General features: G+C 33.6%; 1 protein-coding gene across 15 annotated transcripts in view; it reads right to left on the minus strand.

The window, feature by feature from the left end:
• Positions 1,405–13,690, minus strand: part of OXR1 (oxidation resistance 1) — a 519,109-nt gene continuing 506,823 nt past the window's right edge. For 9 of the 15 annotated variants that reach the window (XM_013996553.2, XM_021090589.1, XM_013996554.2 and 6 more), the window contains 6 exons: positions 11,407–11,487; positions 9,082–9,207; positions 8,152–8,304; positions 6,087–6,182; positions 4,118–4,191; positions 1,405–3,305 (listed from right to left, as the gene is read on the minus strand). In XM_013996553.2, coding sequence (XP_013852007.1) covers positions 3,170–3,305; positions 4,118–4,191; positions 6,087–6,182; positions 8,152–8,304; positions 9,082–9,207; positions 11,407–11,487 — 666 coding nt within the window. In that variant the 3' untranslated portion in view covers positions 1,405–3,169. The remainder of the gene's footprint in view (positions 3,306–4,117; positions 4,192–6,086; positions 6,183–8,151; positions 8,305–9,081; positions 9,208–11,406; positions 11,488–13,690) is intronic. The other 6 variants (XM_013996555.2, XM_021090590.1, XM_021090594.1 and 3 more) reach the window with 1 other exon arrangement.

Here is a 13,690-nt window from a genome sequence, read left to right on the forward strand (position 1 = left end):
AAGACTGATACTGTCTCTCCTTAAATACTTAAAAGAATTACCCAGTAGAACCACACAGGCCTGAGTTTTTTGTGGGAAGGTTTATTATTTTTTTTAATTAAGAGATTCAACTTTTTTAATACAAAAATTCTATTTCTTCTTGGATTAGTTTAATATAATTCTATTTTCCAAAACATTTTTCCATTTCATTTACATTGTCAAGTTTATTGATGCAAAGTTGTTCATACTATCCTAGCTCTTTAAGGTCTCATGGCTCCAATGATGTCTCCTTTTAAATTCCTTTCTTTTTCTTAATCTTGCTAGAGTTTACAATTTTTTTATTCTCCAATTTTGTTTTCTATGCTTGTTTTAAATTTTATTGATTTTTGCTCCTATCTTCATTTTGTCCTACTTTCTATTTTTATTAGGTTAAATTTGTGGTTGCTCTTCTAGCTGTTTGAGAAAGAAAGCTTAGAGCCTCTTCTTCTACTTATCACTTAATATTACTATACTCCCAAAATCTATCTCAAGAATTGTCTTTTCGATCAGTCTGTAATCCCCAAGGGCATCTTATCCATGAATTATGGCTTTAGTGTTTACCTACATGTTGTTGATTTGAAAATCTTTTAATCTATCAGAACAGAATATTAAATCCCCTCATCCCCAATCTGTTCTCTAGTTTCTTATTACACTATTATGAAGTCTACAACTAGCCTAATTTACTGATACTCCTTGTACATTTCCCAGCTTTATGAACAATACACCCACTTTCTAAGTAAAAAACCCCAGAGCTATCTTAACTCTTTCCGATATTCAATTAATACCCATATTTTATTAATCCTAACTCCTATATCTCTTTCACATCCATGCCTCCTTTCTAATCACCATTGCTACTATCCTTATTCTGGCCTCATCATTTTTTTCTCTGGACTTTTTGACAGGCTTGTTTATTAGTCTCCTTGTCTCCAGGTGTTCTCTGTACTAATCTTCTTTTCAGACATCTTCCTAAAGTGCAAATTTAATCATGTCATTTCTTCACTCAAATTTTCTTAATTGCTCCTATGAGATAAAAAAACAAACCTAAATTTCTTGACACGGCACAAAAACAAAGTTCTTTATAAAATCAGTCTTACTTTGCTATGTACTCCCCACCAAAAAAAGTCGCCCCCCAAAAAAACAGAGACAGATGTTAAAAATAACAAATGACTCATACTACTGCCTGATGTGTCTAGTACCCTCTTACAACCCCATTTTTTAAACTGTGGTGTTCCCTCAACTTGAATGCTTTCTTTCATCACTATTACCAGCACCACCACCACCACAGTTCCTAGGACCACCTTTCATAAATGGTGGAGAGTAGTGTGTTTAATCAAAGACTTCTTAAATATAAAAATAACTTGATTATTCAATAAATCCAAACTCAAATTTATATTTACGTATTTAATTTTATTTGGTATATACCACTATGATCTTATTGTAATTAAAATCCAATACAGGATTTTTTTATGATTAGTCAACTCCACAAAGACAATAATACTGCTGTGGAAGCCCAAAGGGGGAAAAACTGAGATATTTATTTACAGTTCCCTATATTGTAAACATTTAATCTATATACTGTTAGTAACTTTTAATGAGAGCTTTACATTGACAAGGAAACAATGCTCGGCATTTCTATTCATTTTAGCAATAGCATATTAAATAGAATATCAGACTTTCTTTTTCATTAGCATTAGGCTTTCTTTAGATAATTATCTAAACTTTCAAAAGATCTAAATATATTCAAGTACTATACAACTAAAACTACTTAAGCCAACATATCTGGCTTATAACTTCATTTCCAGAATAATTTAAAGTGCTATAAGCAATCTGCAATCGACACTTTCTATAAGAACAAAACTACTTTTAAACATTAATTTACAAGATAATATACAATGTTTATCTGGAATAGCTGAAATTTCAGCACAAGGTCACTGTCACATGTATAACAGCAGGATTTTTTTTTTTTCTTGCATAACATGAAGCTTTGAAATTAAATGATAAATTATTGCCACAATGGCTTATTATTGGTTTCCTACAAAAGAGGATAAGAACTACTGATATATTCTATCTTTTTTTTTTTGAGGTCACTTGACAGTATGTTTGCATATTCAACAAGTCTACTGAGTTAAATATTCTACTATAATCACTGCCCCTTTATAACAGCAAATGCTAATGGTAATCAATAACACATACCACTCAAAAAAATCACGAGTTTTTGTTTTTCCTTTTGAACAGGAACCTATATTTTGGGAGTTGGTGTGCAACAAGGCTAAAACAACAGAACTATAAAACAGTATACCTGACACAATATGTTGACGAAATATGCATCCGTTTTATAGTTTTTGTAGTTATGATAATGCCCTGCTAAGCTACAAATATGTAAATAGTATATTTTCTTGCTTGATATATTAAATCCAGTAGAATCATCAAGTTCTCATTCTCCTTTGTCATTTTGTAACTCTTTATCAGGTAATTCAGTGATGAAAGCAGATGCCCAAACCTGCAGATCATATGCATTGTGGTCTATTACAATCAGAATTCTCCTCAAATTTCATTTTTATTAAAATGAAATTGAGAATATAGGCAAAACTAATAAAGAAAATGTTGTAGTGTGAATTAAAACTAAAACTGAGTGGCCCATGAAGTATTATGCATTATTTTGGCATGTGTTTTTTCCTTCCTAAGTTGAGCATGTCCGAAAGTTACCTGTGCCAACCTCACAGATACAGCGGTATCTAGTCTTCATTCCCTCAATATCCCAGGTTCCACTACTCTGGTAAAACAATCAATATAGTTTAAGAAATAATAAACCAAAACAGGTTCAACAAAAGAGCACCATCCTATTAGGAGACTAAGATAACATGGACTGTAGATGAGGGGGTCACTATGATCAAAATGCTACCAAATTTTGACAAAACCTAAGCTGTTACACTGCATGGACCCACACCATGGACTAAACCTAAAGAAGTCTGGAAAAGAAACATGATTTTAAAAATAATTCCAAAATTATAGCTGTAATAAATGGTGATACGAACTAATTTAAAGCACAAGTTACATGTTACGTTGTATTGCTTTTTGAACTTTCCAAACAGTGCTTGTTTGTCCATGTCAGGTTTGGGCCATTATCCTGCTTATACAGAGAACATTATATTCATTCAAAAGCCCAGATTTCAATGTCTTGGATAAAGAAATCTTCCTTCTTAGAAAGTGTACGATTCCCGAATGTTTTACAAGAATGGCTTCTTCCATGGTAGAGATCTCCATCAAGCCAGAGGGCAAATTCTCCCCTGTAAGACACAGAAGAAAATAATTTCAACAATCTCTTAATACTTACGTCCTAAGTTGTAAAAGAATAATTGTAGAGGTTGTAAAAATATTAACTTAAATGAGACATTTCAATATCCAACAACTTTACAATCATTTTTTTCAAACCACTCCCTACTTCTTACACGCTGGTACAGGCAACTGCTGATTAACTCATATTGTTAACAACAAAACAAATAAAAAACAAACCTTTAAACTCGGAGGAGGGGTCATTAAATTTTTAACATGAAAACAAATTTCTATTTTCTAAAATATCAATACAAATAGTCTCCAGGGTAGAAAACTGAAAATCTGAGAAGTTCTAAAGGATTAGTAATATTTCTCTTTCAAATATCAAGGAGTCACTGTACTCTGAAAGAAGCATTTTAAGCAAAGGGAATTAACTAAACTAAAACTTTTAACAGGAAAACAAATTTCTATTGTCTAAAATATCAATAAAATAGTCTCCAGGGTAGAAAACTGAAAATTTGAGAAGTTCTAAAGGATTAGTAATATTTCTCTTTCAAATATCAAGGAATCACTGTACTCTGAAAGATAGGTTTTAATCAAAAGGGAATCAACTAAATAGCATTTTAAGATGAGTAAACAAATATTCTACCAAGAGTTTCAAATACTACATTTAAGCACCTTCTCCCAAATAATGTCCTTTCTTAGTCATAATATACAAATTAGGGTTCTAATTTCAAAACTTTCCAAATACAGCTGATTTTATAAATAACAAAAGTGAATTTTTAGTTCCTTTTAAAATCTCATAGGAAATGTTCAAAAGACTTACCCTCCACCACCAAAAGCTAGTGAATCCATGTCTCCCTTGATAAAAAACATATTATCTCCTGTCCACTTAAAAACCTATAAAAATGAAAAAAATGCTTTAAATATGTAGATGAAAATGATCACTACACAGTTAGTTTCCCTAAACCCCAAAGAGTTAACAAAACCTTGATTGATAGCAAGAGAAACAACAAAAACAAAAAAGGCTGAGCAGAATGACATGCTGCTTTAGGTTTCAGTGTTTATATGACTAAATACGACGGCATGTGCTCTACCACAACATAAGCTTCAAACCTTCCTATTTCTTCACAGAGATGAACTTTTTTCTAACTATATAGGTATCAAGAGTTGAATAATGAAAAAAATTAAAGAAAGTAAAAAAATCAGTTAAAAAATGAAATGTCATTAACCTTTATTTTAACATTAAATATAAATATATATTAATTTGATAACATTTTAATATTTTTATATGGGACTAAGGTCTTTTCTTTGGGTAAAGAATTTGCCTATCACCATTCTCATTTAAGCCTATAACATGTGTTTATGACTTCTAGTTTCAATTTCTTTAAAGAGCAGTGAACATAAGAACACTTGGGAAATTCAAGGGTAAAACTTGTAGATGGTAATGTTCTTAAATATTTTTAACCTTTCATGGAACCTAATGAATAGCAAACCTAATACAATAGCAAGTTCTAACACCTCACCTTTATAAAAATTTTCAAAATTATTTTAATTCATTTTCAATAAATAAACTTTAACACTTTTTAAGAGCTATGTAACATTTGCTTAATTACATTTATTAGTTATCAGGAAATTTAAATTTACTAGTTATCAGAAACAGCATCATAAAAAAGGTCTGAAAACAAGCACAACTGAAGCTTCAAAAATCTGTAACAACTACAAGCTTCCAGTTAGCTGTAGGCATTAGTTGTTATGTTTTATGGAAGGAATGAAAAGCACTGGTTAAACTGGTGAGCCTCTTAAACCCAAGTTAAGAAAGTTCGTATTGTGTTATCAAATCCTATTTTGTTCATTATAGAAACTGTTCTTAAAGACAACTCATTCTTTTTTTAAACCAACTGTATTGATTCCTATTTCCAAGATTATAATTTCGTCTCTTAGCAACTATTTGACATGCTGAACCTGAATGTTCCAGAGATGCTGAGATTGCATTCAGTATTTTGAAAAGTCATATATTCACTAAAATTCATGTATATCTTTAAATTTTAGGTCTTAATGGTATCAGAATATATCTAATTTAAATCACACTACAATAAAGAAAAAATAGGTAATCACTTTTATTTAAACCCAAATTTAGTTTATTTTTTTAAGTTTTCAAGACTGATTTAATTAAACTTATTTAGTCACTAAAAGTTTCTAGGAATTTTGTAATGACAATTTGTAAACAAAAAGGGTAATAATGATATATATTCCTTACTGAGCTTGGTACCATGCCAAGGATTATACACACATAATTCTAATTAAAATTTTAAATAACCCTGTTACATATATGACCCCATTCCTTTTTTTTTTTTTTTTTTTTTTTTGTCTTTTTTACGGCTGCAAGTGTGGCATATGGAAGTTCCTAGGCTAGGGGTCAAATGGCAGTTATAGGTGTCAGCCTACTCCACAGCCACAGCAACATGGGATCCAAGCTGCGTCTGTGACCTACGCCACAGCTCCCGGCAACACCAGATCCTTAACCCACTGAGGGAGGCCAGGGATCGAACCTATGCTCTCATGGATACTAGACAGGTTCATTACCGCCGAGCCACAATGGGAACTCCTATGACCCCCATTCTATCCACAGGAAAGCTGAAGCCCAAAATGTCAAAAAAGTGATAAGTTATCAGTTGGTAAAAGGTAGAGACTGAAAGTCAAATGCAAGTATGTACACAGGATTCCAAAGTGAATGTTCTTTTCATGCTGCCATCTCTTTACAAACTGAATATAACTGGAATAACTATTCTTACCTCAAATTCTGGACAGAATGTAAAAACAAAGGTCTCTCCAGTACCATAAAAGCCATCACTTACTTTAAATGGCTCAGATGCTAATGCACCAAAAACCTAAGGGTGAAAAAGGCATATTCAATGACGTGAGTATTTGTTTCAGTAAGCATAATATATGTTTAAGTGCAAGGCAAAAAAACAGAAATCTAGCACAGTTTTATCTATTTATATTTAAAAAGGGAAACATGATTGGTTGTTACACAGTTTGTATTACTGTCAGGTACAAAGCATATTAGTTTCTCAATTAGGAGAAAAGATTTTTCCCAGTTTGGAAATATAGAAATATGCAGTAAGCATTTATAATGCAATATAATTGTTGTAACAAATAACATTAAAAAGACAATCTAAAAATTGCCAGACACATTTCAGGAGGACAATGTACATACATAAGGATATAAGATGCTGTTGCGGCACTGTAGCACTTAAGAAAGCAAAACCCCCTCACGATAGGTAAACATTCTACTACTAAAAAGGTATGCTGTTTTTTTCTTCATTAGACAGTTACACTTCACGAGGACAGAACTTGGTCTGAACTGTTTGGTATTTAATGTCTTGGCCTTACACACACAGGAGAGACCCCAGAAAAGGAATGAGTGATTAAGATGCCTGGACAAGGTATTTCAATGCTCTGGGTCTGATTCCACATCATACAATGGGAATGTGGAGTCTGAGGGATGATCTCTACAGTCACTCTCTCTGGACATTCTATTTTTATAGTCATTATTTTAAAAATTGACTTTCTTATTGCAAGATATGTATATATATAAAACATAACTGTACAGATCAATTTGGAATTACCACACAGCAAAGTCCCATTTAATCTTCATTCAGACAGAGAAATAGGATGTTATGAGCACGCCAGAAGCTCTCTTTGTGCTTCCTCTGTACCACCTCCTCCATCTCCCCAAAGGAAGCTACTAGGCCTGACAATACCAAAGATTTGTTGGCCCATTTAGGACCTTGCTGTTTCAGGAATAATCAGTGTTCCTTCTGCTTACCTGTGACTTTGTTCTTGGTATCATCATCACGTATCTTTAACCTTCAAAACTTTAACCACACTTCAAGACTGCCAATTTCCACCCTTTCCCTGAACCTCATTCTTATCTCCCCCAAAGAGAAATGGACAACTTTTATCCTTCAAACCCACTTTAATTTTCATTTTTATTTATTTATTTAGTCTTTTTGTTGTTGTTTGTTGTTGTTGTTTTGTTTTGCTTTTTTTTTTAGAGCCACACCTGTGGCATATGGAAATTCTCAGGCTAGGGCTGAATCAGAGCTGCAGCTGCTGGCCTATGCCACAGCCATAGCAATGCCAGATCCAAGCTGCAAGTGCAACCTACGCTGCAGCTTGCGGCAATGCCAGATTCTTAACCCACTGAGCAAGGCCAGGGATCAAACCCACAACCTCATGGTTCCTAGTCAGATTTGTTTCTGCTATGGTACGATGGGAACTCCCGCCCTTTTACTTTTTATAGGTTCTCACTATACTAGGCATATTTTATTTGGCAGTAGAGATATTCACATATTTTAACGCTCCTTTCTACTAGACTATAATTCCTTTGAAGGCAGAAACTCAAATTATTCATGTTCGTATCTATCCTCTATAGGACTCAGCATTGCCTTGCATACCAAAAGCACTCAATAATTAGCAGTTAAAGTGAATAAAATAATTTTTATCAAAAGCATATGCATGGAGTTCCCGTCGTGGCGCAGTGGTTAACGAATCCGACTGGTAATCATGAGGTTGCGGGTTCGGTCCCTGCCCTTGCTCAGTGGGTTAACGATCCGGCGTTGCCGTGAGCTGTGGTGTAGGTCACAGACGCGGCTCGGATCCCGCGTTGCTGTGGCTCTGGCGTAGGCCGGTGGCTACAGCTCCGATTCGACCCCTAGTCTGGGAACCTCCATATGCCACGGGAGCGGCCCAAGAAATAGCAAAAAAAAAAAAAAAAAGCATATGCTAAAGCTATTGTTATTACTATCATCTATTAAAAGGTAAGGTAAAAAGTAATGTCATTACTTTTCATACCTGCCCATCACTGTCTTTAATCACCATCAGCACTGGGGTGTCTAAACCTGTCATTGTTCGATACAGGGTCTTCAAGCTTGTGCCATGCTTCCCGGTACCATAAACAAGAGTCCATGGGTAGCCAATTGTTCTTGGAGGAAGATGCTTGGTAAGCTTTGAAAAGTAAATTGTTAACACATACTTGATAGCTATTTATTGTCAATTTGTAAAATACCAATGCCAGCTGGAATTTAATAGTACTTCATAAAATGCAGCCTACAAAAATGACAGTAGAAATCATTTATCATTGTCAAAGATACTGAGACACGTGAAGACTAACTGTACCTTTCTCAGCATGAAATGTTAATTGTTCATTAGGAAAAGAATCATACCAAACAATATACAGATTAGCATAGAGGCAAGAAACATGGATTAGTTAGATGCTGTGCCCCCTATATCAAAGTAGCAAAAATATGTGATGAACCCTTAGCTTGAATTAATAACCTCTCAATCTAGAGCCAGATTATTAGAGTTAGAAATCAAGCTTCGATACTTTATAACCACGTGGCTTTGTACATTTACTCAACCTCTCTATACCCAAGTTTCTTAACTTATAAAATGGGACAATAAGAGTATCTAACTCCTACAGGTTCTGTAACAACTACATGAAAAAAACCTAGCAAGTAGTTGGTACACAATAAGAAATTAAATATTGGCTATTATATTGTCCCACCAAAATTGGTATTGTTATTTATTTTAATGTCTCCTTACGTAAATCTCCTAATCTCTTCTATTACATTAGTTGCTATATTCTGTTTACTTTTTCTTCATTGAAGAGGAAGACTAGGAGCAACAGCCCTGCTTCTTCAAATTTCAAAAAACAACTGAAAAGAGGCTATTTTACTGTCACAGACACACACTCAGAAATGCACATATGTGGGTATGTCATACCTTTTCAATTTGATCTAGCAGTAAGAGTTCACTGGGATCACTTAAGTTTGGTCGAAAAGATTCAGATTCCAGGTCTGCTTTCGCTGGAGCAACCTGCTTTGAATTTATATCTTCCCTTGTAGTAATCTAAAAGAAGTAAACAGCAAGAGCGTATTAATACAAAACTGCAACAAACCTTCAAAAATTTAAGTCTTTTGAGAGAAATCAAACTTATACCTTAAAAAAGGTGCTAAAGCTTTAATTAAGGATTTTAGAAGGGAAAAGATGCTCCAGATCTAATAATAACAGCATGTCCAATGTTGACAAAAATTTTTCATAAGCAGGTATTTTTCTCATCCACTACTTTAAGAAGGGCAAGTATTGAATGATAAACCGCACATTTCTGTGTAAAAACAGATTAAGTTGCATACAAATTTTAATTTTTCTGTTGAATGACAAAAGTGAGCCAGCTAGCTTGTTTTTTATCTGTGCTATTTAAAAAATGATAAACATAAACTTTGCCAAAAATAATTAGGAAAATTTCCTGCGTTCCAAAATTTTAATTTAAAAATTAGCACAATATATGTTTCATTGGTGTGCATGTGTATATGAATTTATTTGCTTCACTGAAAAAGTTATTTTTTAAAATGCCTTTTTTAAATTTTACTTTCTAACAAGGATTTTTTTTTTAATCTAACTGAACCAAACAATGAATTTAAAAGTTAATTTGTTCGCAAATCTATTTTCTTTTCTTTTCTTTTTTTTTTGGAGGGTTCACCTGTGGAATATGGAAGTCCCAGGTTAGGGGCTGAATTGGAGCTACAGCTGCTGGCCTACACCACAGCCACAGCAACCCTGGATAAGGGCCTCATCTGCAACCCCCACTGCAGCTTGCAGCAACACGGCATCCTTAACTCAATGAGCAAGGCCAGGGATTGAACCCTCAATCTCATGAATAATATTTGGGTTCTTAACCTGCTGAGCCACAATGGAACTCCCTCAAATCTATTTTTTTAAATTAGAACAATTAGATACATTAAAAAGAACGTATGGTTTTTTTGGATGGAAAATTATCTGATATACTTACAGTGATTAAAAACGATGACTAATTCAAAACAAATTCCTATACATTTATTCTGTTGGCACTTACTTTCTCATAATTTTATTCTCATATACAAAATGAAATAATATTAGAAAATAAAATACGTGAAACAACACTGATATTCTTAAAGTGATAAAAACGTTAACTTAAATTCTATACAATTTATTCTGTTGGCACTTATTTTTTCACATTAATTTTAACATATAAAATACAATAATACTAGGAAATAAAATGTGTGAAACATAACTATTATTGATGAAAGTTTTAAAGTGGAAAACAGAATTCTATTGGAGCAGATAACTAAAATGCAGCAATTCTTGACAACTGCGACTCCACGTAGGAATGAAATCTTACTAAATTATTTTGTTCCTTTAACAGATTTCTTACTAAACCTAAACAACATATATTTTCAACCAATATATGTTCTAGAACTGTATAATTTTTTGATGAGAACTGTATTAATTCTTTCACATCATCACATTTTACCCTTATTTTGATGATGTGAAAGGTTAAAAAAAATCCAAGGCAGCATGAGAAGCATTAAAAGAAAAGAAAAAAATTCAGTAGTTCTAGCAAAGCCATGAAAGCATATCTCATTAAGAACAGGAAAACACACGATAATACACAAAACTGAAAAATGAGTTCAAATATGTAGTTCTTATTTCTAAAAAAATCACAAGATTCTTTCACAGAATTTTAAATAATTTATCTGGTTATAGTGCCTAGCCTACCCTATTCCAAAGTATTTCTAATACCAATCAGGAAAACCTCAAGGACAAAAACAATTCATCCCATTAAGATATTTGATGTAGGGGTGATAGAATTGAAATAGACTTAAAGAAGAGAACCCTGCTATCCATTAATTTTTTAAACATTTTCCCACAGTGCCACGTCTTGCACATTCTGTTTAGTAAAGATTCAATCTCAAATCCAAGACATTCTTCCAATATTAAATGAAAACTTCTCACCAAGCTAAGAAACAGTACTGAGAACAGTTCTAAAATGACAGAAAATTCCTCCAAATAGTTATCAAATGAAAAGACTCCAGAAAAAAGATAGTCCTACAGCTCTTCAAGGCAATATTGTACTCGTTAATACAAAAAGGAATTTTCTCTTTAATACAAAAAGTACTTCAGCACTGCAGTAAAAACAAATCCTTCAAAAAAGAGATTTGCCCAGACGAAAGACACTAAAAACAGAGAGGATTCAATCTCTGGAGGGGTGTAAACTACTGAAGGGGGCACCTGGAGACGTCTGCAGAGTGTGCGCAGTTCCTCTGTATTTAGAGCATCGATCCTGCGGTGATACTCAGCCACTGACACTACCTGAATATGGAGACAGGAAGACAATAATTCCACGGCAGTTGAGAAAAACAGCCAAAACAAAACAAAACAAAACAAAAACTGGAGAAATTTAAATGGGAAAGAGAACTGTAATCAGGATTTCTTTCCCTACTCCATGCTGAAAATCCAAGTGATTTATATATTAAACTACAGTGAAATACATATGAATGAATTTATTAACTACTTATTAGCTACTATATCCAACTACCTATCAGTACACAACATAATGTTTATTTTATGGATTGTTTCATATGGACAGGATTTGACTGAGTAAAGAGAGCTGCAGTTATAAAAAGAAACACTATATAAAACATAACATGCTTTGCTAACATCAAAGATAACATCTAAAAATCTAAATATCTTGCAGTTTACAAAGAAAATGGTAGCGTCAAATATCCTCTTCAAATCAATTTAGCTCAAACATTACAGCTATGTAATGCTGGAAAAATTTCTTCTAGGCAAAGGTAACAAACATACCCACGCTATATGATCTGTATCACAAGAAAGAAGTGAGGGAGCAAGAAAAAGAAATGAAATACATTTTAAAATTTAGAGCAGTAAGAAAAATAAGCTCCAGAAAGAGAAAATTAGATTTTTAAAGACAAGTCTAATAGACAGTATTCCCATGTATGTCTACCTACCTCAGTTTCTCTAAATGACCCTTTTCAGTTTTTGCCTCTCTATAGTATTTCTTTAGAACGGTACTGTAGCAGTTATTTGTGACTGAAACTCAATGACTTTTCCACATTCTAAATTCCCTAAAGGAAATTCTCTATCTTCTATAATTGCCTAGACCAGTCTCTTGCGTAGTGCTGAACTTGAAAGCCATATATGACAGATAAACATTACAAAAAACCCACAAAAACAGACAAGTTCCTCAGGCCGACACAACAGCTATAGCTTTTTCAGAATATGATGTAATTCTCAAGACAGTAACTATAATATAATGAACTCTGGTGGTGTTATAATATGTGCTGAATTCTCCTAACTATGGCAAATTCCTTTAGTGATCAATCAGTTCTAGAGAGGTTCTGACCACAAAATGCAGTTAATCCAACTGACCCATGAAGAGTTTAGAATTCTGACCTAGGTTTTTAGAAGTTCTTATTCCAGCCAACTAAAATGAGTTAGCCACCTCTGTGAAGAGCTATGTAAAACAGCTGAAAGCTATAAAAGACATGAGAACAGAAAAAAGGAAAAGAAACTAAACATTTTCCATTCTGGTCATTTTTATTAGATTGACTTTTGCAAAGCAAGAATGCATGCAATGTGATAGCTGACTCTACTACAAAGAAACGTAAACTGGTTATGATCTCAAGCTCTGAGGAATCAGATGGATTGAGTACCCCCCCTTTATTTCTCCAAAAAACAATGGAAATAAAAAGAGTACTACCAAATAGGGTTTCTGTGTAAATAAAATGAAGAAATGAAATACATACCCAGAACTGCGTGAGGTGCCCACCACAGAGTAAATTAGAGCTAACCCTACTTTTACTCCTGATGATTTTTCATCAATTACCCTAAGGACTAAAGGATAATGTGTGAAGAGTCTCTTTATTTATTTCTGGTTTTCATTTTTGATATTAAAATATTTCAGTTTTTTGTTTGTTTTTGCTTTTTAGGGCCACACCCTCGGCATACAGAAGTTCCCAGGCTAGGGGTGGAATCGGAGCTATAGATGCTGGCCTACACCATAGCCACAGCAATGCCAGATTCTCAACCCACTGAGCGAGGCCAAGGATTGAACCCACATCCTCATGGATCCTAGCTGAGTTTGCTACCACTGAGCCACAATGGGAATTCCCAATATTTCAGTTTTGAGAACTCAACTATTTTGTAATACTTTGAATATCTATTCTGAAATTTTAGTTTAAAAATATTAAAAATATTTCAATTAAGAACATAACTTCCAATAAAGTTGAAAGAAAAAAGTTGAAATTTCAGTAGTAAAAAAAAGAAATCACAGTTTGCTTTTCTAAGGCCAGCAAAAGAAATCTCTACAAAATATTTAATGACTAGTTAATACTTTTCTTCCTTCTTCCTACGGCATTCAGTCTAATTAAGAGTCTCCCTAGGAGTTTCCGTCGTGGCTCGGTGGTTAACGAATCTGACTAGGAACCATGAGGTTGCGGGTTTGATCCCTGGCCTTGCTCAGTGGGTTAAGGATCCAGCATCGCTGTGAGCT

This window comes from Sus scrofa, chromosome 4, assembly GCF_000003025.6.
Source record: "Sus scrofa isolate TJ Tabasco breed Duroc chromosome 4, Sscrofa11.1, whole genome shotgun sequence".
In the NCBI taxonomy this organism is placed as follows: Eukaryota; Metazoa; Chordata; class Mammalia; order Artiodactyla; family Suidae; genus Sus; species Sus scrofa.